The sequence below is a fragment of the Cucumis sativus genome, chromosome 1, assembly GCF_000004075.3.
Source record: "Cucumis sativus cultivar 9930 chromosome 1, Cucumber_9930_V3, whole genome shotgun sequence".
Taxonomy (NCBI): Eukaryota; Viridiplantae; Streptophyta; class Magnoliopsida; order Cucurbitales; family Cucurbitaceae; genus Cucumis; species Cucumis sativus.
Window position 1 is genome coordinate 20,716,450 of NC_026655.2, and position 26,374 is coordinate 20,742,823.

A 26,374-nucleotide genomic window follows, 5' to 3' on the forward strand; every position below is an offset into this window, starting at 1 on the left:
ATGAATTTGATTAATTAATATAGTGTTTTGAATGTAAGATAAAAACGATTCGTTTTGGTCAAATAAAAGAAGAATCAACAACGGCAACATTGTTTGACGAAAGAAACGAAAGAATTAAAAAGGAGAGAAAAAGTTGACTAATTCAAGTTGCTTCATAAGACAAAAAAAGAAAAGAAAAGCCTCAGTCAAAAAGGTCCTAAAAGCTTCTTCATCCTCATCCATGGAAGAACCTTCCTTATAAAACTCCCTTTTCTTCTTCATTTATTCTCTCCATAAATTCCCCCCTTCAGTTTCTCTTTCCCTCCATACCCAACCCCTTCTTCAACCATGAGAAACCATTTCTTCAAATCTCCTGCTCGATCCACACCCTCTCATTCCCCTCCCCCGTCTCACGGCCTCTGCCAGTCTCTCATGGAAGAGAACATCGACGTTGCAGAAACCCTAATCACCAAATGGGATTGCACTGCTTCCTCTTATGCTGACATCACTCCTCTCTTTCAAGACGACCGCTACGAGGCCAATCAGTACCTCAAAGCCGTCAAGGACTTGCAAACAGCGATGCAGTATTTCGGCTCCGAGCGTATGAACTCTCACCATCTTGTTCGTGCTCAGAATTTGATGCAGACTGCTATGAAGAGGTTGCAGAGGGAGTTTCATCGGATTTTAGCGGAGAATCGAGCGCATTTGGATCCCGAATCGATTTCTAATCGTTCGTCTAGAGATTCTGTTTTCACTGGGAATTCTGATTTGGAAGATGAGAGTGAAGATGATTTACGATTTGCGAATGAGAATAATGTTAGTGAAGAGGAACGGATTTCGAGATCGGCTATTAAGGATTTGAAATCCATTGCGGAAGGTATGATTTCTGCTGGTTATGGTAAAGAGTGTGTGAAGATTTATATTGTTGGTAGGAAATCGATTGTTGAGGAAGGTTTGTATAATCTTGGAGTTGCAAAACCCAATTATCATCATGTTCATAGGATGGAGTGGGAGGTTTTGGAAGTCAAGATTAAGAACTGGTTGAATGCTGTTAAAATTGCTGTGAAAACTTTCTTTGAAGCGGAGAAATTCCTATCCGATCAAGTTTTCTCCAGTTCTGCTTCGATTAGAGAATCTGTTTTCTCGGAAATCACCAAAGAAAGTGCTCTGACTCTCTTTAGCTTCCCGGAAATGGCTGTGAAATCGAAGAAAACGCCGGAGAAAATTTTCTTGATTCTTGATCTGTACGAAGCGATTTTCGATCTATGGCCGGAAATCGAATCGATGTTCATCTACGAATCAACAGCCTCCATCAGATCCTTAATCGATCATTCGTTAACAAAAATCGCCGAAAGCATCCGCTCCATGCTCATCGATTTTGAATCTCATATCCAAAAAGATTCCTCCAAAACACCAGTACCAGGCGGTGGAGTTCATCCACTCACTCGTTATGTGATGAACTACATCGCCTTTCTCAGCGACTACAGCGGAATCCTCCCCGGAATCGTCGCCGATTGGCCGTTACTTCTTCATTCTCCATTACCGGAATCCTTCTTTGGCGGTAACGATTCAGAAGAAAATCCTCTCACCATACGCATGGCTTGGTTGATTCTAGTCCTTCTCTCGAAGCTCGATAGCAAAGCAGAGATCTACCACGACGCTCCTCTCTCGTACATCTTCCTCGCTAACAATCTCGAGTACATAGTCGTGAAAGTACGAACCTCAAATCTCCGATTCGTTCTTGGAGATGAGTGGATCGAGAGCCATGAAACGAAGGTGAGGCAGTACGCTTCGAGTTACCAACGGATGGGATGGAGTAGAGTGTTCTTATCGTTGCCGGAGAATCCAATGGCGGAAATCTCACCGGAAAGAGCAAGAAAACACTTTCATGATTTCAATATCGCGTTTGAAGAAGCATACAGACATCAAGCATCGTGGATCGTTACGGATTCGAAGCTTCGAGAGCATATCAAGATCTCGTTGGGGAAGAAACTGGGTACGCTTTACGGTGAGTTCTATATCAGTAACCGGTCGCGATTGGAGAATCTTTACGGAAGTGAATCGGAGGTAAGATTTGCACCGGATGATTTAGGGAATTACTTGTCGGATTTGCTTCACGGCGATGGGAACTCGGGAGGGAGTGTTTCTTCCTCGTCGTCGTTGTCGTCGTCGCCGTATCATTTTCACGGTGGACGGCGGAGTGGATGAGGAGGACGAAAAAGGACGAATTTTGAAAGGGATGTGTGAGGATATAATCTTAAGGACGTGTACAAATCAAATTGATTGTGTTTTTCTTTTCCTTTTTCCTTTTTGATTGATTGATTGATTATTTTGTAATGTAAATTTTCTATCATATTGGTGGGGACATTATGTTTGAGAAACCTTTTCTTTACTTAAATCATTATTCTTTTCTTTTGTTTAACCTTTTAGTCTATAAGGTAAATAAAAGGTAAACATAATGTATCATCCTCTTCTTGCTAACGCTCAATTATATATATCCATCTTTAGTTTTTCAAGCTTGAGATTGGACTTCTCCCACACAATTAACCAAATCTTACCCCACCAAAAACTTACATATATATAAATGTATTTTTTCTTTTTGTATGCAATTTTTAAATTCACATATTTACATTACAAAAAATCATGTGAAAATTGACCGTCTTTCTTTATGGTTACAGATGTAGTCGAAGATATTCTTTTTACATTTTTTAGTGTGTTTATTATATAGTATTTGGTGCCCCTATTTAAAATTTCTCATTGATAGCACTCTTGTCAAAGACTCCACAGATTGTTATTGTTGACACCAGATGAATGCAAGGATCTCCTCTACGATGATGTTTGCTAATGCAAATCTCGACAAAAGACGCTGACTACATACTTTAGAGACCAAGAGTGCATTTGACTTTTTTTTTTTTTTTTATGGGAATACTAGAGGGAGTGTTTCTTCTTCGTCGCCATGGTTGTGGTCGTGGTCGTGGTCGCCATACGATTTTCACGGTGGTCGGCAAATGAGGACAAATTTTGTAAAGTGATGTGTAATGATAATTTCACATGTGTACAAATCAAATTTTATTTTGGTTTTTGTAATAGATTATTTTGTAGTTAAAATTTTGATTCATATGGGTGGGGACATATAGTGGAATTTTGGTCCAACGAGAACCCTATTTTAGTTAAATCATTGTGATCTTTTGCTCAATGTTTTTGGTTTAATGTTTTAGACTAACATATTTCTCATGTTAACATCAGGTTTATATAAATATGGAAATCCAATCAAGTTTTAAAATACTGATATTGTTAAAAGTATCAAAATCGAAATCTCAATAAAAATATATTAATTTTTTATAATAAAAGATAAAATGGAAATAAACATTTTATTATTTTTAAATAAATAAACATTATTATAAATATAATATGAAATATATTCATAACTCAAAAAATAAAATAAAATAAAAATAAAACAAAAAAAATAAGAATGATTTTAAATATTAAAACGAATTCATTAAATAAAATAACAAAATTAAGAGGAAAAAAAAAGAGAAAAAAACAAATAATTACCTCACAAGTAAGAAAAGATGTTGAAAAAGAATCGAAAAAGAAAAAAAATTAAATCAAAATTTTATAAAAATAAAATAATAATAAAATGAATGAAGTTGAATAGCTAGTAGGTATGGATTGGAAAGAAACTAAGAAAATTAACAATTAAGCTACTTACGAGTATTAAAAATTAAATAGTTTTCTTTATATATTATATATAAAAATGATAAAGTTGATACTAGTCCCCTAGAGCTATACTAAATTCGTTAGTTATTGTGTGATATTAGATTGAACTTGAACCCCAATCAATTTTTAAATATCCTCATCTGCTGCTGACAATAACCAAAAGCAATATTTCAATTCATATAGTACATAATATAATTTTTTTTAAGGTTTCGTGTATACAAATACGTTCAAATATGTTATTCTAACATGATACACAATACATGTCTTTGTATATAACTCATTGGTCAAACTATTGTAGTACATACGACTCACTTCATTCAATATTTAAATGTCATTTCATTTAATGATATGTGTTATTGTATTTCATAGTCCCACACAATTGATGTGTTTCTTTTACATTTCAACGAAAAGAGAAGAAATGAAAATTTGTTACTACATACCTCTTCTACCAAACTTTTATTCATATACATTACGCGCGATCATTTAATTAAATTAGGTGACGGAAAGACTAAATCGTAGTTCAAAATTCAAACTTAAATGTCACCAATCACATGCAATGAATACCAAAACACAAGTGGGGTTTTGAGTAGGTGATGTTCATAACTTCACCTTAATTATATATATGTTTTCCTAAAAAGTCTCAGTCTTTCAAATTGTGTTTTTCTAAACTCCTATTATCTGATCGTACCATATGCATTCAATATATATATATATATATATACTACCTCTCCATTCATATTTTGTAATATTTGAAACAAATCACATTAAATTTGTATTGTTAGATTAAATCAATTGACGTTAAAGATGATTAACATAAATTAAAAAATTAATCGAATCAATGTTCGTCATTTGGTTTTATGCACTTTGTCGTCTATGTTGAAAACCAGTCAGCCCAACTCAAGTATCTCTTCTTTTTTTAAAAAAGTCATTTTTGTATAAGATATTTCGTGTGTTCTATACGAACTATAAACTTGAGAAATACAAATCAATTTTTATTTTACTTTATTTGTCTAGTTGTAAACTTCGTGAAGTTATATATAAGGATTATGAAGTTGAACTTTTAAAACCAAACAAAGAGTGAAGTTTACATCTTCGTTTTCTTAGCTAATCAAACATCACCTTATTTTCCTTCTCTCTATTTCTTCTTTCCATTCTCCTCTTATCTCCCTTATTTCTTCTTCATTTCTACTTATTTTCTTCTATTTGTTTTCTTTTAATTTTTCCTATCTCACTTCTTTTAGTTCATCTCACACAGTTAAAGTAAACCAATCGATCTCCCGTAAAGCCAACCAACTGACATTTTCATCTACTCTTAACCATCAAAATCGACCAACAAAAATCAATTTGGATTGGGTTGGGTCTATAAAACCATAACTTAGAGACTATTATGCACACATATTAAAATATTTGTTTTTGTCTAATGTTTTTTCTTTATTTAAAACTAGTTATAAATACCATGTATATTTTGTATTTGACATTTGAATTTTATGAAATTTTACTTATTATATTTTAAATTAGTAAGAAAACAATAATAATACTAATAATCTGACAACTCAAAACAAATTTTAAGTGTTGGTCCAAAAAATCTCCAACCCAACCCATATATACCCCTGGTTCATATCACAAACCAAGTTTAAACAACAATTCAAAAAATTAATATTAGAAAAGTGTTCAAAAGTTTTTTTTTTTTTTTTTTTTTTTGTGTTTTTCCTTGTTCTTGAAAGATATGGGACGTGGAGTGCGTTATTATAATTTGTAGTTATTATAGTTTGTATTTTATTATAGTCTGTGTGTAGGGTGAAAATTATTATAGTTTGAGTTATTATAATCTATGCTTGGGGAAATAAGTAATAGTGACATATAGGAGAGATGAGGGTGAGGAATAGTGATAGGATGGAGTGAGGAATAGGAGAAATAAGAAGAAGAAAAAAGTAGAATAGTCTTAATCTTTAGGAGACGTTTGGGGGAATGAAAGGAATAAGAAAAATGGAGAACTAAGTGGAGGAAATGATTATTATAATTTTGGGGGAATGATTAAGTGAAATGAATATAGAGGATTATTTATAATCCTTGTTTGGGGGAATGATTAAGTGAAAGGATTACGAGGATTATTATAATCCTTGTTTGGGAGAAGGATTATTTGGGGGAAGGATTATGACAAAAAAAAAAAATCATTTATGTAATTTATTTTTATTTGTACATTAACCCCGATATGAAAAAATATACATTTTTTTTTTCTGAACATGAAATTATTGTTTTTTTTTCGTGAACCCAATACAAAATGACAAATGTGATAATATTTTTTGCATTTGTGTAAATTGTTTGTACCATAAAACCTCTACAACCAAGAATTGTATTCAAATTCATTTTTTTAGTTAGGTTGTACCGTAATCCAACATTTCATAAAAAATTTGTATTAATTTTCTTTTGTTGATTTTGTATAAATATTTTTTTTTACTTGTAACGTACACTTAAAATATTTTTAAAAGTAGAGTATTTTTTCTCATTTGTACATTAATTTTTTTTTTTTTAACATTAATCAAGTGCAGAAAAATAATGTGTATTAATTTTTTGTGTAAAATATGTTTATGAAATTTATACCACAAATTAAATTCACACAGAAATTGTATTATTTAATTTTTCATTCTTCTTCAATTTGTAGTTCAATTTGATCCGTAAATCCAAAATATTAAAAAAAATATGCTATTTTTTAAAATTTATGACAAATATTTGTTTTTCTACTACAGCTACATATGAGAAAGAAATTGAATTACATTTTTTTTCCATGCGTAAAAAATGCTTATGGAATGTTTTCTGTAAACCAAATACAAACAAAAATTGTATTTTTTTTTTTTTTTGCCTAAACTTATTTATTTTGTTCGTACTGTTTTTCAAAACGACGAAAAATTGTATTAAAATAATATTTATACGGTAACCCAACACACAAAAAATATGTATTAATTTTTAAATTTTTGTATAAAAAAAAACTTGGATCGTACACACAATACATAATACAAATAAATTGTATTTTTTTTTCATTTATGAAAAATGTGTTTATTCAAATTGTACCGTAGAGATAATACAAAAATAAATTTTGTATTTTAAATTTGAATCATCAATCCTATACAATAAAAAATTGTATTATGTTGTTTTTATTTTTTCTTTCATTTTTAATATTTTTTCTTTCGTTTTTAATATTTTTATTCATGAGAATGATAAGCAACATATGAGAAGATGACTAATTCCTAATTTGTTTGACATAGAGAGAATGAAGATGGGATGTGAATTAATTTGTTAATTTGTTTGGGAAAGAGAAGAAATAAAAGGATTGATTTGGAGATAGAAATAAATAAATGAGGAAAAAGAAGAAGAAGAAATAAACTAGGAAAGAGAAGAAGAAGAAGAAAGAGAATGATTATATTGGGAAAGGGAATGATTATATTGAAAAATGAAAGGATTAAGTGGAAAAAGTGGGATAATAAACGAGGGAAGGGAAGGAATAAGGGGATTAAGGGTAATTCTTTCCATCCCCTTAATCCATGGGCCAAACAAGGAAATGACTAAGATAGTCATTTTCTTTCATTTCCTTCCCCCAAACGGTCCCTTAAGAAAAACATGAAGTTAGCTAAAATAATTCAGTACACTTCTTCATATTCTGAAGGTCGAAGGGTTAGGAATAAGTTAAAAATATCTTTAACCATTAGAAAAAGAAAAAAATGTTCAAATAAAATTAGGAGTGGGTCATTGTCCTTTGCATGTGTTCTAAAGGACAATGGACAAGAATCAACGGGATTTGTTAAACTATATCATTTGAACCACATGAAAGTATATATATAACTATTAGTTATCAACAAAATTGCTCCTATTCTAAGGTACATTGAAAGAGTGTATTATAGAATACATTTTTAAATGTTCAATTTAAAAGATAAAGTTATTTTAAATAAAATTTGAAATAGCTTTTGAAGTATATGTAAGTCTCTTTCTCTTTTTCTTTTTCTTTTTCTTTTTGGATGTTAGGAAGGTTTAAAACGTAGGATCTAATTACAAGGGTAGATGGGTGAAAAGGGTTATGTTTACCGATTTTAATTTTGTAATGCAAATCAATATATAAGATAAAGTTAACATGCAATCTAAAAAATTGAAAATAAAGTGAGTGCAAAAGTAAAGCTAAGTTTAGGAGGAAAAGATGAGATCGCCTATATCGTTTCTCCATAGTTACTTTATTGAGAAAAGTTTTTTTGAGAACAAAACCTACACCACCATTTTTCTTCTTTTAGCTAGGCTAAAGAGAAGCCCACATTCTATCATTTCCACTGGTTTAGGATCTAACCATTTTTCCTTTCACACAACCCAAAGTGCACTGACACCTTAATGCAAAACCCCAATAATTAAGAAAAACTAAACCAAAAACAATCCACCTCTAAATAGGTAAGAGTTACAAGTTTTGCATCACACAACACTCCACCAATTTTCTCTCAACAATTACACTTACAAAAGTGGACAAAAATGAGAGAAATTGAGCCCTTTTTTTAGCACTCCAATCATGGATCAAATCAAATAGAGAGTAGAGTAAGTTGGTGAATTTCTACTGATTTTCAAGGAAAGGTAGGTTAAAGGATGAAATGAAGGATTGGTGATAAAAATGAATGGTTTAATCTCAACCTTTGGATCTAGGGTAAAAGGATGAATGGTTGAGATTAAATGAGGATAGAAAATATAAAGAATAAAATACATTGATAAATGAAAGCTTGTTATCATCAAACATAAAAGACCTCTTCCTTTTTTCCACTCATTTCATCTCTCAAATTGAGTACTGACCCAATCTCAAAAATAAAATATATATACAAAAAAAAAAAGAAAAGAAGTTATTTTTAAAGACCTTTTATTTATTTATTTTTACTTTTCAAAACTTTTGTTTAATTTTGAAGACATTCTTGACTAATAACTAAATAGTATTAAGGGTCAAGTTATCTCATTACCTCCCTTGATATAATGCTTGTGATATCAAGCTATTTTGAAATTAGAGATTTGATTCTCTCATCTCACACACATTAATAAAATTTAAAAATCAGTAAAATTATCTCCAAAATTAGAACATCTCAAATGATTGATTTGGTGTCAAAAACATGCTAAACAATATCATCATAATTGAATAAATAACACATGCAACATGTATTGTTATAACTCACCAAATCCAAACAAGGCTACCAATTATGCCATTCATGATTAAAACAAAGTACATAGTTTAAAACTAGAAATGCAAGGTTTAACTAGAATTCAAGAATAAATCTCAAAATAAACTTAACTTAGTTGTAATTGATATGACTTTTCATCTTAGAGATGAGAAGTTATGTCATTCATCACCAATTTATTATACTAAAAAAAACTGCACACACTTTCTTTTACTCTTGATAACATGTGGAATGAGCATCAGGAAATGGCCACGAGAATTATGTCCAAGGACATTCTTTGTACCAATTTACATTCACATTTGATTTGATAGGTGTCTTTACAAAAAGAAATCAAGAGATAAATGAATCACATCTAAAAAAAAAAACTTGAAGAGTATAGAGTTTATAGGAAATAAATGAACTCCAAGAGTATCACTGAAACAATAAATTACAAAACAGACAATTCCATACAATTTTTTCTTTTTCTTTTGCAAAGGGTTTGTAATTAAAGTGTGGGGAGGGAGAGTCAACCTTTGACTTGATAGTATAAACGTTCTTTCAATTGATCTACGCTCATGTTGTCAATATATTTTTAATTTGTAGGTAACCAAAATCAAATTGAATGTAACGCGTGTGTGCGCTAATTTTGAAATTGAGATTTGACTAAATTGAATTTCTATATATTAACATGATGGACAATTTCTCAATTTAAACCTCCAAGAAATTTGGACAGAGTAACTTCCTCTTCTTCTCGAATTTATGATTGTTCATCAATATTTGGTGGCACTTTTTATCCCCTACCTCAAAGCTTGAAATTTAGTTAGTTTTCAAATCTCTTTCACAATGTTTTGAAGCATAGCTCATTCTCATAGCTTCTTTAGTTCTTTCCAAGTTTCTATTGTGACTTCTTAGATTCTGTTGTAATGATCAAGCTCTCTACAGTTTTTTATCTCCATTTTACATTTACATACAAAAAAAAAAAAAAAAAAGGAATCAAAAGAGGGAGTTTGTAATGAAGTGTGAGTGAGATTGTAATCTTTGAAAAATTATAACAATAAAGAAAGTCACTCCTTTTGCACAGTGGATGGATGTAGTAGGTACTGTGGAACCACTTAATTTTGTATGTTCTTCACTTTCTTTCCCTTGAGATCATCTTCATTATCTTCATAATTCTATTTGTCTTGTCAAAGAACTTAAGACAGATTTGTTTTTCACTCTTTTGGTTTCTTGTGTTAGTTTGGATGTGTGAAGGTAGAGTTTTGTTCAATGGTGTGTATGATCTGCTTCCAAATTGAAGCAACATGTTTGTGTTTAAGCCCTACCGGATTCATTGTTAGAAAGGATGGGTAGAAAGTTTTTGAAGAAAAGGTAAAAGCTCTCCAACCTAAGGTTTATTAACAATTTTAGTAGCGTAAAATTCAAATGTATAGAAAATGAAATTCAATAAATTTAACTTTAAATTGATCAAAATACTTTGTAAAATTTATTGAAACTAAATGCGATGCATGTGAAATGGGGATTTTGTTTGATTATTGTGAGTTGGCTAGTTTATTGCAGGTAAATGAAGGCTACACACTTGTAAGAGGACTTACAAGTTTAACAAATTACTTGTGGTAGAAAGAGTTTTCTATTCAAACAGATCATGAAGGCTTGAAGTAGCTTAAAAACCAAACGGTAAATGTGTAAATTTTTTTGAGATATTTCCATGTCATTCATTACAACATTGATGTGATAGCTAATGCATTATCAAGAAGATATGCTTTGTTTTCTCCCTTGGTGCAAAATTTATTAATTTGCATGAAGTTGAGAAATATGATATCATTAAATTTTCAGTGTTTAGGAGGGAAAATATCGATATTCAACATTGTTCACTGGTTGAAAATCAGAAATAATATAAATAGAGTGTGCACACAATGTTTCAAATATAAAAAAGTTAAGTCCAAGACACAACCCACATAGTCTTTACACACATATAGGATGTTTCTAACAAAATGTGGTTTGATATTGATATGCGTTTATTACCAAAGGCTAAAGGCATTGTGATAACATTTTTGCATTAGTCAGTAAAATAACACATTTCACTTTCATGTAATACGACTAGCATAATAAATAAACTCAGTTGAAAAAATTACAAAGAAAAAATAGGAAAAATGAGACCATGTATTTAAACAATAGTGTTATAATTGAACTAAAAGATGTTTTTTAAATGGTTTTTTTTTTCAAACTCATTTTTATTTAAACCAAATGTGAAGTAATGGTTTTCTTTTTCAAACTCATTTTTATTTAAAACAAATGTGAAGTCACAATCAAAGAGACAATGTCACCAAAAATGATATACCTTTCAAAATAGTGTTTATTGTAACTAATTGAAATGATATACCTTATTGTAACTAATTGAAGATTAGGTTAACACCCAATGGCCATGGCCTCCTAAGGTGTTACATTATCAAACCTTGCAAACTTTCTAGTATGTGCAAGTTAGAGCCAAGAGAAAAATCAACCAAACCCTCATTCACTTATATATTAAATAAATTCTTTGGTAAAATTTATCAGTCAAAAATCAATTCACATTAATTTCAAACTTTTTCACACATTTTTCATTTAAAACTATACTAAAAGCACAAAAGCGAATTGGGCTATTTTAGTATTTAAATTTAGGAGGTCAATTGATCAAATATCTCCATTCTTCCATCCTCATCTATCAAACCAAACAAAGATCAGCAGATTGAAGAAAGCACATTGATGGGCTAAACAAATCATAACCAATACAAAGTTTAATCATCAAGATGATGAGTGATACAGAGTCTCCAAATTCATCAAATTCATCAGTTTTGGAGCTTACATTTGATAAACAACACAGAAGAAGACCCTACAATGCAAACAAACTACATACAAATGGGCAAAGAACAAGTCAAAGTTCTTTTTCTCGGATAGAAAAAAAAAAATCTAAGCTTTCTTTGGAGATTTAGTTGCTTTAGGAGCCTTTGATGGAGATTTTGGTTCTTTAGTAGTTGCTTTCTCACTTTTCTTTGGCAAAAGAACTGGGTTTATGTTTGGAAGAACACCACCATGTGCAATTGTTACACCAGCAAGCAATTTCCCAAGTTCTTCATCATTCCTTATGGCCAACAATACATGTCTAGGAATTATTCTGTTCTTCTTGTTGTCTCTGGCTGCATTTCCAGCCAATTCCAACACCTAATTTTCCCCCAACTTGTCAAATTAGAGATCCATATGATGCAATTCGAAAATAATTTGAAATTCTAGATCATAAACCCTAGGATTCAATCATGTTAATCATATATCCCAACACAATCAAGCAACGGAATTAACTTGAATTCAACATTCCTAACAATAATTCAGTGCCAAACTACAGCAATCACACATCGAAAAGCAAGAATTACAAATCCCAGCTCAAATTTTAAAGATCTTTCATTTCAAACTCATCAGTTATTTGAATTAAACTGGAATCCCTAACTAACAAACATGAAACCCAAATCTAAACCAAACAGAAAGAAACACAGATCTAATAGAGTAAAAGGAGTTCAGTAGTTACCTCAGCGGCAAGATACTCAAGAACGGCGGCCAAGTAGACAGGAGCTCCAGTACCAACACGACGAGCATATCGTCCATTCTTCAAGTATCGACCGATCCTACCAACGGGGAACTGGAGGCCGGCCTTAACGGAACGCGAAACCGGCTTCTTCTTCGGGCCACCGCCCTTTCTTCCACCAGCTCCCTTCTTCAACTTGCCGCCGGTTTCCATGGGAACTAGAGTCGGGTCACCGTAAAATCAAAAGGGTAGGAGAAGAAAATGGAATTGGGTGAGTGGATATGACGATGAGAAGGATTGAACTTGCGGGAATGGTTTTATAGAGCCGCATAAAAACGACGGGGATTTGGGGAAGGAGGAGGATTCAGAAATGGGTGGTACGTTTTGACCGTACGATATAGTTCAATCGACGGATGTGGATAACTGTTGAGCGATCCGCGTGATATAAAATGGACCAATCAGAAGAGAAGACATTTATAATATTTTTGGGTGTTTAATCATAAAATAATAATATAAATGTAATACTATGGATTTCTTCTCCTCAAAATATGTATATAACTAAAACTAGGGTTTTCTCAAATTTTGAAACTTATATCTTATATTTATATTTAGGGTGTGTTTTGGGGAGGGAAAAAGTTATGGAAGAAAAATATTATGATAATACTAGTGTTATGATAATATATGTTTGGGGTTAGGGTTATTAATGGTAGTGTTATGGTAATATGTGTTTGGGGAAAGGAATACAAATGATAGTGTTGTGATAGTATGTGTTTGGAAGATGGATTATGATAGTAGTGTTATAATAATATGTATTTGAGGAATGATTATTATTGGAGTATTATTATAATATGTGTTTGAGGGAATGGTTATGAGTCCACTGTTATAATAATATACGTCTGGGGGAGGATTATGAAATTTTTAGAATTTTTTTATAAATAGGATTATCAACTTCAGTCCTACAAGAGTATCATCCTCAATGACGTGTTCGTCCACATGATGTTCGACGATGATTTTTAGTACATTAAGTTGATCATTCTCGGCATCTTTCAGTTCTGGCACATCTCATACACGTTTATTTTGCATCACTTGAATAATTTTCCAATTGGTACAATTTTTACTGTCTTTAAAGTAGAACACCTGATGTGCTTGGGTTGCGAGAATCACCCATTTTAGTTAGGCTATTATCGTTTTTTTTTTTTAATTTAAATGCAATTTAAAAGTGAAATTCAAATGAAATTTAAAAGTGAAATTCAAATGCAATTCACACACACACGTATACACATACACACATACACTTTACATATAAATTCTCAAAAAAAAAAAAAAAAAAACTAAAGTCGACGGCAGTGGTGGGCAGCAAAGGTGATAGTGGCGGCGACAACGACAACTTAAGATGTTACTAGGATATATCCCTTATCCCTGTACTATAGACCCTTTAAGTTGATCTCGAACATTGATAATTGTATGTCTCTACGTATTGTTCAAGACTCATTAAACAACTTAAGAGGTTGGTTTATTAGATTTGGGTTATTAAGATAAAACTAATAAAATAGTTAATAACTATTATTATAATAATAAAATTTTATTAACAATTGTTAATTAATTATGTTTACAATCTACCAGTTTTATGACATAAATCACAATGGATTATAGGGAAGGGGTTGACTATGAGGGAAGAGGTTATTTTACCCATAATGTTACTTATTGCTCTTTAAATATCATTGATCCTCTAATGAACAATTAGTTTATAATCCTACCATAAATATTTTATAGCTCTCGAGCCAATGAGAGGGTTAGACCACATTGTTTAAATTTTGAAATCAACACTTGTGGAAAGAACATATCTACTTTTCCTTATAGGTGAAAATGAGTGAATTACTTCGTGTGATGTTATGTTTTCAGCTCCTCACTTGACATTATTCCCAAGATGGTATGCATGTTGAGTAAGCAATTAAGATTACTCTCACCCATACTCACGAGCATAAACTGATAACCTAACTCAGGATTCAAATTGAGTTACTAGGTTATCTATTGAAATATTCGTCTTTACAATTTAAAGTGTTATAACCAGAGATTTCCTATTTCGTGGTATGATCTCATATATGCAATCTAATTGCACACTATACTCTACTCACGTGTCTCCACATGAACAATTCAGATCAAATTGTTTATAACAGTTACAACTTTTGTAACACTTACAAAGTGAGATCGTATCTATAGTGTTACCATGATAAGAAAATCAACCTTATTCAAATGCTATAAAATCTTTCAAACAATTATTTGAACATGATTCACTAGTATGTTGACTACATAATTTTCAAGTTTTATGTATTAGTCTTAGATCTTAGTTTATTGGATCATGAATCATTCAAAATAATTAACATTCATTTTTAAATAAAATCTTATTATATTATATATATATATATATATATATATATATATATATAGATAGATAGATAGAGGACATAAGTTAATCTTTAAAAACAAAAGTAGAAATAAGTTAGAAAGAAAGAAGATGAGGAGTTGTTTGTGTTGATTGTTTGTTTATCTTCTTTGTTACTAGTAAAATGACAAATGCATGACACGTATACTGTGTAGCTTTAGTTTATAGTAAACATTGCAAGTATATGTTTAGGTTGTGTTAAATTTAAAATGTAATAGAATTAGATGTACATGGGAAGAAGTTACAATAATTAAATTTAAAAGAAAAACTTGTTTTCGTTCACGATCACTCATTGCTTGATTCTTCATAATTTGTTGAAAGACTTCAACTCTATAATCAAACAATATGATTTAAATGTTGACACTCTTTAAATCAATAAACTTCCAAATATAGAAGTTTTGAAGATACACAAAAATATTGGTAGAAAAAAAACCAAGGAAGTCTATTATATAGTAGAAAAAAATGTTAAAAAAACTTTTCAACTTCGGTATAATTAATTCAAAAAGTTTCTCCATCTTGGAACTTGTGGGTTATGGGCCCACCACGCTTCCGCTGCACCACTCTAACTAATTGATATTAGAAAAATTGTAATTTATGACCATTTTATTAATAATCATTAAATATATAACAACATTTTAAAAAAATTGCAAATATAGCAAAACTATAGTTGATAAGACATGTATCACTTATAGACTCCTATGATCTATCAGTGATAGACCAATATTTGCAATATGGTCTATTAGTGATAAACTTTTATCATTGATAGGGTTTGACAAATTTTGCTATATTCTTAATTATTTTGAATCTAATTGCTAAATTTGTAATTATCCCTTGATATTATTTGATAATTATTATTTTATAAATATAATAAATTGGAAAAATCACGGTAAAATATGATAGTAGTTGCAATTACAATACTGTCAAACTTTTATTAACAATAACTAAACTCTTAAAGTTGTAAAGGTCGGGTGTTAAAACTGAACTCTCAAGCTTAGAATTGATAAAAACTGCATCCTTAAACTTACGTAATCAATACAATCATATAAGTTTGAGGATTCTATTTTAAAACTTATATAAGTTGTTTGGTGATTTAATTTTTAATTTTGAAAGTTTAAGGGTATAATTGCAACTACCATCCTACTTTAGAAATGAATTTTGCAATTTGCCATAAAATATTTTACGATTGCATTGATATCCACGGGATGGATTTTAAAAAATAAAAATATAATTGCATGCTTAGCATTTAAGTTTTCAAAACATGTGTGTGAGGAAGATTGTTAGAAAATGTTTCAAAAGTAATCAAAATTTTAAGGGATATGTTCAAATATAGCAAAATGAACAAAAAAAAAAAACAAAAAAACAAAATATTGCAAAATTTCAAATTCCGTCAATGATAAATATTGATCGACATCGATAGACTTCTATCATAGTCTATTATTAATAGAGTATGAAAGCTTGCTATATTTTATAAATACTAACTTGCATGATGAGATGGAATAATAGTGAGAACTACTTTGAGACTTTTATTATTAGGCAAAAGACGAATGAACACACAACACCACATCTAAGTTTTTCCGAACCTCCTAAACTAAACTGGTATAATGGTATTATTAGGCAAAAGATGAGAAGAATGCTTGAGGGGAAACCAAAGGGCCTTTGCCCAAATCTCTCACAACGCTTTTAGTTTTAATTTTATAGTAATCACAACAAAATTTGACATAATAAATATGTGTTTGGAAAATTGTTTTTTCAAAAATGTTTTCCAATCCATTAATCCAAACAATGCAAGTTCTATAAATAATTGTATATATGTATTGTATTTGTGATTTTAAAATTAAAATTAAAATTCATAGTTGTATTAAATAAATATACAAATTACTCACAATTAAATTACGTCTTATTATAATAGACTCAGTTCAATTTTTTTCTTAAGGTTTAAAGTAGTGTGTTATATAAGCTCTCCAACTTTATTTATGTATGTCAAAATGAATATAACTCAACTGATATAATGGTTGTACTATCAACCTTGATATCATAGATTTGATTCCTCCACACCATATATTGTTACAAAAAGAAAGAAAATAACTCTATTGATATCCTTAGATGTAACTGGCACATTGTTTGTAAACAAACTGATATATAAAGATACAAGTAAAATGATTAGGATAAAATGTTCAAGTTAGCCCGAGCATGAAAAGACTATGTATGGAGTGCATGTTTTTGGAAGTTTGGATTTAAGAAGCATGTGGTAGGAGTTCGAGCTTATGAAGTGCAAATTTACTAATCTTGAGTTAGTGAAATATTTTTTTTATATTTAATGTGTGATTAGATTTTAGATTTATTCAAGTTTGTCATCTTTATTATATTAATATATTTAAGTTTGAAACAAACGAAAAAAAAGGGAAGAATTTGACTAAAATTATAATTTTATTGAATTTTTTTCCTTTTTTCTTTTTGGATAACTTCATATTTTGATTTTATTAGGTTTTAAAATAGAATTTCATAAGACTTTTTATCACTTAAATAATTTAAATTAGGACTTTCTACCTATTCTAAACAAATATATTACATTACACAATTCCAAGTTCCTTCATTTACTTTTTGGTACTCTTTAGTTTGCGATAATAATAAAAGACATTCTTAAATATAGCAAAATGTATCGAAATATAGCAAAATTTCATATTTTATAATTATTAATATCTATTAGTGTCTATCATTAATATTAATAAACATTGTCGATAATAGATATTAATAAACTTTTATCGATGTCTGTTCGCACGAGATTTCTGGAGAAATTTAATTCGTGGACTTGAACTTGGGTTGATGTTGTATTTTTGTTGATTTGATGCGATGCGGTTCAATCTCTAGAATTTGATCATCTGATTCTCTCTCGACTGGATGCTTCAACTTGATTTGGAGGAAGCGGAGCACGTGATGTTCTTGAAGTTGGAGCGAAGTTGGAGCCTTGGAAGAAAGCTAGTTGGAGCCTTGGAAGAAAGCTTGTATCTTTAAAGAAGCTTCAATCTTCGAGGATAGTCGACTTCAGGAGTTAGGGAGTCTTCTAGCTCTTGGAAGAATTCTCTCTGGATCTTCTAGAGTCAAAATTTTCCAACTCCTACAAATGAGGAGAATTCCTCTATTTATAGAGTTCACTGGTGGGCTTTATGGATTTGAACCTGGTTGGTCCATGGACCAGATCCATGGGCTCAACCATATGGACTTAGGTTATATTTAGTCTTTGGGCTCAATTAAGCTTATTTTTGGGCTTAATTGAACTTAGTCCAAGTAAATAATATTTAATTGAACTAAAATGATTAACTTAATCCAACGATTAATATGAAAACATGTGGCATTATTAGAATGACCAATTTATTTATTTTTAACTCTTTAATTTAGGGCACATGTCAATTTTAATTAGTCCCAAATTTAATTATTTGTACTTTTCATCATTAATTTAATAAATGATGTGGCAACTTGTGATTGGTCTCAAAATTTCTTATTCAACAATGTCTATCAATAATGATGATGGACACGGATAAAGTCATTGATAGAATATAAAATTTGTATGTGTATTGTAACTATTTTCTAACAATTTTGTTATTTTTATAAACAATTCTTTAATAATAATAATAATAATAAAGATATAAGGATTTTTTTGTGGGTAGTTAGGAACTTTATGAAACAAACTTTTTTCAGAACCTTTACAAGTAAGGAACCTATAGACAGATGAGGAAAAATAGAAGAAAATATATTAAGTCACCGCAAAGAAATGAAACATTAAGGTTAATAATCTAATAAACAACAATCATTTTAAAAAGTAAAAAAATTAAAAGAAAGAAAAAATGTATTTTAAAAATGTTTTAAAAATTCATTTTTATTTATACACCTAAGAAAAACATCTAAAAAAATAAAAACTCTCTTATACGTTTTATATACAAGTTTATTTAGTTTGTCAATAAATTTTTTTATCAATGCTTTTCAAGATTAGTTGTTGATGGTCGGAGGTTGGGGCTGGACATTCACTGAACGTAGTGTTTGGAGGTTGGCCAACTGACTTTCTTAGACATTGTGTCCTATTCCTGCTTATGAGAAAGAGTAGAGAGAGCCTCTGCTTCCTAAACCCTTCCTTCAATGGAGGGGTTGGACTTAAGATGCCTAAACCCTTAACCCTCCAATGATCTACAGTTTTTAACCAAAAAAGTTTAAGATATAAAATTGTTCAGCAGACCAAAATTAGATTTAAATTCCAAGACAACAGTTAAATAATCGGTATCACAAGTGTTTATCCTAAAAGATATTAGAACATCAGACTCATTACAATCGTAGTCTTACTATTTTCTTTCAATGATCTGACTTGTTAATAGTGACATCACATATGGATTAAACTCTGAAGCTGGCACAAATATCCAAATCCCCATGTCTCTCGTGAATGATGTTCTTTAACTAGATGTAGGATCTACCCCATGTCTCCAGTCTTTGCAAACTCAACGAAAATCAATCTTCCATCAATAATCTGCATCATTTATCCAAACAAAACATATAAATCTTCTTAACAATTGACCCAACTTAAAATACAATCCATGAATCCAAACTAGCTACCAAAACTAGCATATTGGTTGAAAGCTCATATTACTCAAACCCAATAGATATCCATATTGCAGGCGTTGTTTTCACAAAATCCAATTGAAATAAATTCCCATTAATAAAAAAATTCAAACAGAACCATATTCCCGACTGATGTAAATAAGATATATAATCTTTGTCAGATATTTCGTCGAACAGATTATGTGCTTAAGCAGGGGAGGACACATACCCGGCCGTCCACGGCTTAAAGAGGAGATTTAAATGTGACAAAACCAAACCCTTTGGGCCTCTAGGTTTTCAGATCATGAATTAGCAAGAAATTGGAATTTTCCATTGATGAGAAAAGAGATTGAAACTAAAACCGATTAAGGAGGAGATATGTACCTTTAAAGATTGAATCTAAGGGTGAAAACAGACTCTTAAGTAGTTTTGTGTATGATGATAGTCCTGAACAAAGAAAGAAAAATCACTATCAATGGAGAAATTGACGAGAAACCATTTTTATGAAATGTTTGAGTGAGAGAAAGAGATAGAGAGAGAGGGCTACTAGTGATGAACAACTCTAAGCCACGTGAGAGCCATTCCTTCCAAATCCCAATCGGCCACTTTGCATCTTTTCAATTCATTACGATAAATTTATGGTCATTTGTATGATTACTTTTTGTGGAAAATAGAATATTGAAAAATAACATATTTTTATTTTATATTTCAAAACTATCACAATTTCAAAAAATTTCTAATTTTATTTTTCTCGAGGCCAATCTCGACCGAACTTGTAATTATTTTCAAATTAAAAAAAAAAATCTTTGAAGGAAAATTTTCGATCTCTCTCGATGCGTTTTCATTAAAAATTTGTAACAAACAAACCTTGGATATTGTATTAATTTTTGTTTACAAACTTTTGTCCTAGAGGCCCAAATGATTGATGGTAACAAACAGACCTTGGATATTGGAATAATTTCTTCAACAATAACAAAGTTAAAGAAATAGGGAGCTATTGTTCAAGAAATTTCACAATATTATTCTTTCTATAACTAGAAATTGAACTTAAAACTAATCAATATTATATTTGTGTTAACTTTAGGGAAGTCTTTATAGTGTGTCTATGAAACAAGTCAATCAACAACCTTTGCGATTCAATAGACCGACGTTCAACACACAAAAATCTTTCAAACCTTTTCATCCGATGAAATATAAAAATCAAGTCTATCATTGTAGGAAGAAGCTATGAGGTTGAACTCAGCTTGCTGAATACAAAGTTCAACAATTCTCTTCTATGTATCGACTAAGAAATGACTAACACCAAAAAAAAGTGATGGAGGATCTTCTACTCTGGTCATCTTCTTTAATTTATGCTAAGATATTTTTCTAAAAATGATTAAAAAGTGTCTAGGTCTTAGCTTTTAGTTTCCATTTTAGCTTCTGTCTTTAAACTTGGGGACATATCGAGCAACCTTAACTTGAGATCATATTACACAATGTTAATGTTTTTTAGCTCAAGGCAATCTCGGGACAACTTTGATATGGAATCGCTGACATAATTGTTTTTCTTTTTCAGCTCGATGCATCTCAGGGCCACAGTGACATGTGAATAGTTAACCTAAATGCTTATGTTTTCAACTTGGGGACTCTTGTGGCAAATTTGGCCCGATAAGAGTTAATGTCAAATAGAATTTTTTAAAAATAAAAAACACATTATTTTGGTGACGCACTCAGCCAAGAGAAGCTGATAAATTTCCTTCAAAGAGTTTTTTAAAATTTTGGGAAGAATCTCGGGGTTGATCTCGGTCGAGATTGACCCCGAGAAAAACAAAATTACTAGTTTTTTTTTTTTAAATTGTGCTACTTTTGAAATATAAAAAAATGGTGCTAGTTTTGTCAACTTTCCTTCGTGAAATGTGTTTGTGATCGTGACATTTTGCTTACGTCGTAATTCATTGTCACTATCCATTCTAACTTGATTTTGTCTTTTTCTAGTGTGTATTTCTTTTCTTTTGTTTGTTGAAAAATTTAAATTGAACCGTGATAAATAATAATTTTATTATGATGACTTATCAATTATAAATACTTATTAAAGGATCATCGGTACAAAAACCTCTTAGATTTGAAAGAAATATGTTACTATGAAAACATAAATTTGAAAACAAAATACAAAATACAGTATGTAAACAAAGTTATATTTAATGTTTTCAAATATGTGTTTAATATAACAAAATTCCAATTTTAGAATTATAGTTTGAACAATTTGTAAACTAGAGGTCTACCCGCTAAATATTAGTGAACAATAAATTATTTTTTGATTTCAAATATCTTTTGTTAAAATGACGGTATACTTATTATTTTGTAACATTTTGTAATTTATCGAAAAAAGTTAAATATTGTAGGTTTTATGGTTCATAATTAAAAATTGCCCTTCATGATTTGACAAAAGATTCACTAAGAGCATTTAACAAATAATGGAAAGTATAGATAAAGTTACATTAAATCCTACCAACTAAGATTTAAATTTTACAATGAGTAAATTTAAATTTGGAATTTAACCTAATTTATAATACATTACTTAATACAATTTTTAAAATTTTCAAAAATTAAAATTAAAGTTATCTAATCATTTAATTATTATTTTGGGCCCATTTTCATCGTTTTTTAGGCCCAAATGTTAGGGTTTTGTTCAATTTATAATGCTCTCCAAACCCTACGCCCATTCTTTGAAGCCGACGCCTCCATCTTCCATTCAGGTATATCTCCTCGCTAGGGTTCTCCCGTTTTTTCGTGCTCTTCTTATTGTGTATTTTGTTTTGATTTTTTTTCTTCTTCTGGATTTTGTTTCTGTTTTACTTTTGTTAGAAATCCATTGAAGTTTTAATTTGGAAGGATGGTGAGAGTTAGTGTTTTGAACGATGCTCTTAAGAGCATGTACAATGCAGAGAAGAGGGGAAAACGACAGGTCATGATCAGGCCGTCTTCTAAAGTCATCATCAAGTTTCTTCTGGTTATGCAGAAGCACGGTTTGTTTCTTTGATTTGACTTCATCTTTGCAATTTCTTTTCTCTACGTCATCTCATCTCATCTTCTGTTTTTTGATGTTTAGGTTATATTGGTGAATTTGAGTTTGTCGATGATCATAGATCTGGAAAAATTGTTGTTGAACTCAACGGCAGGCTGAACAAATGTGGGGTTATTAGTCCTCGTTTTGATGTGGGTGTTAAGGAAATTGAAGGTTGGACTGCTAGGTTGCTCCCTTCCAGACAGGTTAGTGCGTAATACCTTTCACTTTTGTGAAATGCGATTGTGAAATTTAGGGATTTCAATGGAGATGTCAATAGTTGTTAAATGATCTTGTCATTTAGATTGTCTTAGATTCTAAATCTGGCTAGTTGGATATCGTAGTAGATGCACATGAAAGAGTAGTATGAATGCTTATCCATTGATTAACAAGTGCTCTGAAGTGGCTGCTTAGTTTTGCGAACGTTTAAACCCACATTTTTTAAAGCTCGAAACATAACAAGGCGCAATAGTCTTATGTGAAGCATGCATGCTCCGTAAATGGAGTAAACGCGAGTAAGCATGGTTGGGGTGGAAATGTGAAATAAAAAGCCCCAACCACAATTTTTTAATCTTTGTTAATGCAACAAGCCTACTTTGGGATGGTTCTGTGGTCGTCCAGAGGGCTTTTAAAATACTAGTTTAGATAAAAGTTTGGACTATTTTACTTTTGAATTATCTTTTATTTTCCATTGGAGGTGCAGGCTATGTAAAGATTTGTTTAGTAACATGATTTTTCAATATATGGTAATGATCTGTTTGATGAAATTCATAATATGCAGTTTGGATTCATTGTGCTGACAACATCTGCTGGAATTATGGATCACGAAGAAGCAAGAAGGAAGAATGTTGGAGGCAAAGTTCTTGGTTTCTTCTACTGAACATGGTTTTGAGCATCCATTATGGAGTTTTGACATAGCTTTCAAATAGTACTACATTTTCTCTCGGTAAAGAAAGATCCTTATCCTGTATTGATGATTAGATTTTGTGTTGCCAGTTTCTCATTTCTTAAGTTAATTCCAAGGAAGATTCTATTGTTTTCGTGAAGACGTTTTGGTTCTTTTAATTATATTGGAAGAGAACTAGTGCTTTTTAATTTCTTGCTACCTACTCTCCCAACTCTGTTTTCTGTCACTTGTGTTTTCAAGTTCAATAATAGTTATCTGAGAGACACCCGGAGCAGCAGCCCTTTTTAAAGCTTTACTCAAACTTGTAGAAATGTTATAATTTGGAGTCTTAGACTTGCACAGTTGTTTTAGAAATTAGACTGCAATGGATAAAAATTGAGCCCTAAAGCTTGAACCGAACAATTGTCACAATTTCTACCTTGTACAAGTTTCAGGGTTTAATTTTAATACTAGTATAGGTTTGAGGTGCTTTAGGGATGGTCTTTTGCAAGTTGACGTATTTGTTCCATTGTGAATGATCCAAACATACTCGGGATGATAGATCATTGCATTGAATTTCTATGCTGCCCTTGTAATGTTGATTCAAACATACTCGGGATGATAGATCATTGTAATCACATTTCGGATTCTCTTGTGAAAATTGAAATACTTTCAATGTACTAGAATTGAGTCAATTTACAATTTATCTCGATTTAACTTACATTACAACATTGCTACTCTATTTAGTAGGTGTTTTGTATAATTTTATTGAGATAGAACATGTGTTCTTCGTTATTCTCTTTTATTTTGTTTTCTACACATGTTAGTATTTTGTTCAACTAGAAAATTTCATGGATGTCTCTAAAAGAATGGGTCCCTTGATTCGGTTTTTATTAGGCATATGTGAGTTGATCATTAAGGTGTAGAAGGAGGGGAAATTTTGATTATTCTACGAGGCACATTGTAGGATTGACAAATGGGTGGGCGGGGTGAGGGGCATATTCCGTCTCCTGAATTGAAGTGGGTGGGGAACAAAATTGTTTTGCTTACCTTATTAATCTCACATATTTGTTTATTATAAATACCATAATTTTCTTCATTAAAATTTAATTACTTAATTTTGCCAATTTAGAGTTTGTTTCTATAAATGAAAAAGACAAATAAGAAAAAAAAAGAAAAGAAAAGAAAAGAAAAGGAAAAGGTTGCATCACATGAAAAAGGGCTGTTTTCTTTTTCCATATTTTCAGTAAATATTTTCCATACTTCTTAAAACTTGATAAATATAAGGACTGCTATAGCAAAATAAAATTTTAATTTATACTCCAAAGTTTACACTAATTTAAATAATAAACTAATAAAACAACTTAAACTCTAAATTTTTATAGAATTAAATTAGATCTTATATTTTTTCAAGCTTATCAATCTAAATTTATATAAATGTATCCATTTATATGTTTTACTTAAACATTATAAGTTTGATACAATTCCAAAGCGAGGGTGGGATTGAAAGATATAAATTGATATTTGTATAGAATATAGAATACAACAAAATTTTAGATCTTATCCAATATCTATCAATAACATGATAGATCAATACATATAATTTTCATTTTTCAGATCAATACGTATAATTTTCATTTTTATGTAAATATTCAGTTAAATTTGTCTTTTTTATAATTTCTTAAATAAAATATATTGGTATATAGAGGCTATCTTTAAATATTACAAAATGAATAAATTTTTTTACAAATTAGTGTAAAATTTTGGATTTACTATATTTGTATGTTAATATTCTCTATCATTAATAAATATGAAATTTAAACTTTTGTTATCATTGATAGATATTTTTAAACAATTTACTTTAATTTTCTTAAATATGTTTATAAATTTTGAAAGTATATTTAGAAAACGGAAGGGGAATACTCTTCCCATCCCTCCCATGTTCTCTTTTTGGTCAATCCTACCAGTTTCAAGAATGTTTCTATTTCATTTGTTTCATTATAGGTATGTCCATTTATGCTTTTTAGTTTGGATTTTTTTGTTGTTGTGAAACTCACTATTTTCAAGAAATCTAAACATAAGTGATAATCAGTTGTTGAACTAAATTTTGAAATAATCCCACTGAATGGTATGAATTAATTTACTATAAAGTTTTGAAGTTTAATGGTTACATACTATGATAAGTTTCTCATAATGAAATCTTGCAAAAATTGTAAATTAAATATTTGGTCCATATATCTATAGGTCAATGTTAAAGAATGGAACTCCACCAACTTCAACAATATTCACTATTAAACTTTACATATTTATGGAGAATTTACATTTCTTATCTTTAGATTTTTCTCCCTCTCTAATGTTTTCGTAACTCTCAACTAAATAACTCTACACAAAATACTAGTTCTTCACTCTATCATATTAATCCTAGACTTGAAAGAATTCAACTCAACTCCCTTAAACATCCTCCTAACAAAATTAACATTATAGAGTTTTAAGAGTGCATAATTGATAATTTCCTTTTTACATTTACAAATCTCAGTTTTTTTAGAGGATGTTTCAAAATTTGTAACCAAACAACCCTTTATATTTAAAAATTATTTCAAGAACTAAGATATGATATGTAACCTCTACTAAATAAGTGATTGACCTCTCTTCTATCCTCCATTTTCATATATTCAATCTCACAATACTCGTTAAATGTTTGAATCTCTAGATCTAGATCTCGATCCCTAATTGTTGTAAAAAAAACACATATATAATATCAATGCATTAAACTAGAGTGTGATTTCATAGGCTAAGTAACCATAACAACCCAATAATTAAAATGAGTACTCATGGGCTAAGGTTAACCTGGATTGAAAATGAGTGAAAAGGTAGCTGATCAATAGGCATAGGGGAAGTTGATGAAACAAATTAAAATGTTCTTCATAATCTATCTTAAAAAACTTAGTACATGAATCCTTAGATATTATTGTAATGTGAAGTTTCTTAGAAG

The 26,374-nt window shown here is 30.3% G+C and overlaps 3 protein-coding genes and 1 long non-coding RNA gene across 4 annotated transcripts; 2 read left to right on the top strand and 2 right to left on the bottom strand.

Annotated features, from left to right (window-relative positions):
* Positions 1-327: 327 nt before the first annotated feature.
* LOC101205924 (exocyst complex component EXO70H1) lies at positions 328-2,187 on the top strand. The gene has a single exon (XM_004149011.3). The coding sequence runs from the start codon at positions 328-330 to the stop codon at positions 2,185-2,187; it is 1,860 nt and encodes a 619-aa protein (XP_004149059.1).
* Positions 2,188-11,589: 9,402 nt separating this feature from the next.
* Positions 11,590-12,808, bottom strand: LOC101222191 (histone H2A). Its single transcript, XM_004148995.3, has 2 exons — positions 12,427-12,808; positions 11,590-12,068 (listed from the first exon to the last, which is right to left on the bottom strand). Exons 1-2 carry the CDS (start codon positions 12,634-12,636, stop codon positions 11,817-11,819), a joined length of 462 nt encoding a protein of 153 aa, XP_004149043.1. The 5' UTR covers positions 12,637-12,808; the 3' UTR covers positions 11,590-11,816.
* A 6,266-nt stretch (positions 12,809-19,074) lies between these two features.
* LOC105435911 lies at positions 19,075-20,082 on the bottom strand. Its single transcript, XR_969873.2, has 3 exons — positions 19,998-20,082; positions 19,835-19,897; positions 19,075-19,379 (listed from the first exon to the last, which is right to left on the bottom strand). It is a non-coding gene; the product is annotated as an uncharacterized LOC105435911 (long non-coding RNA).
* A 2,015-nt stretch (positions 20,083-22,097) lies between these two features.
* LOC101221487 (40S ribosomal protein S15a-1) lies at positions 22,098-23,601 on the top strand. Its single transcript, XM_011659609.2, has 4 exons — positions 22,098-22,188; positions 22,298-22,458; positions 22,542-22,702; positions 23,278-23,601. The coding sequence occupies exons 2-4, from the start codon at positions 22,326-22,328 to the stop codon at positions 23,374-23,376; spliced, it is 393 nt and encodes a 130-aa protein (XP_011657911.1). The 5' UTR covers positions 22,098-22,188; positions 22,298-22,325; the 3' UTR covers positions 23,377-23,601.
* Positions 23,602-26,374: the final 2,773 nt, after the last annotated feature.

Coding starts and splice junctions, on each gene's coding strand:
- LOC101205924 (XM_004149011.3), top strand. CDS start 328: ATGAGAAACCATTTCTTCAAATCTCCTGCTCGATCCACACCCTCTCAT.
- LOC101222191 (XM_004148995.3), bottom strand. CDS start 12,636: ATGGAAACCGGCGGCAAGTTGAAGAAGGGAGCTGGTGGAAGAAAGGGC. Junction 12,069..12,426: donor TTGAGTATCTTGCCGCTGAG/GTAACTACTGAA, acceptor GGGGAAAATTAG/GTGTTGGAATTGGCTGGAAA.
- LOC101221487 (XM_011659609.2), top strand. CDS start 22,326: ATGGTGAGAGTTAGTGTTTTGAACGATGCTCTTAAGAGCATGTACAAT. Junction 22,459..22,541: donor TCTGGTTATGCAGAAGCACG/GTTTGTTTCTTT, acceptor TTTGATGTTTAG/GTTATATTGGTGAATTTGAG. Junction 22,703..23,277: donor GGTTGCTCCCTTCCAGACAG/GTTAGTGCGTAA, acceptor CATAATATGCAG/TTTGGATTCATTGTGCTGAC.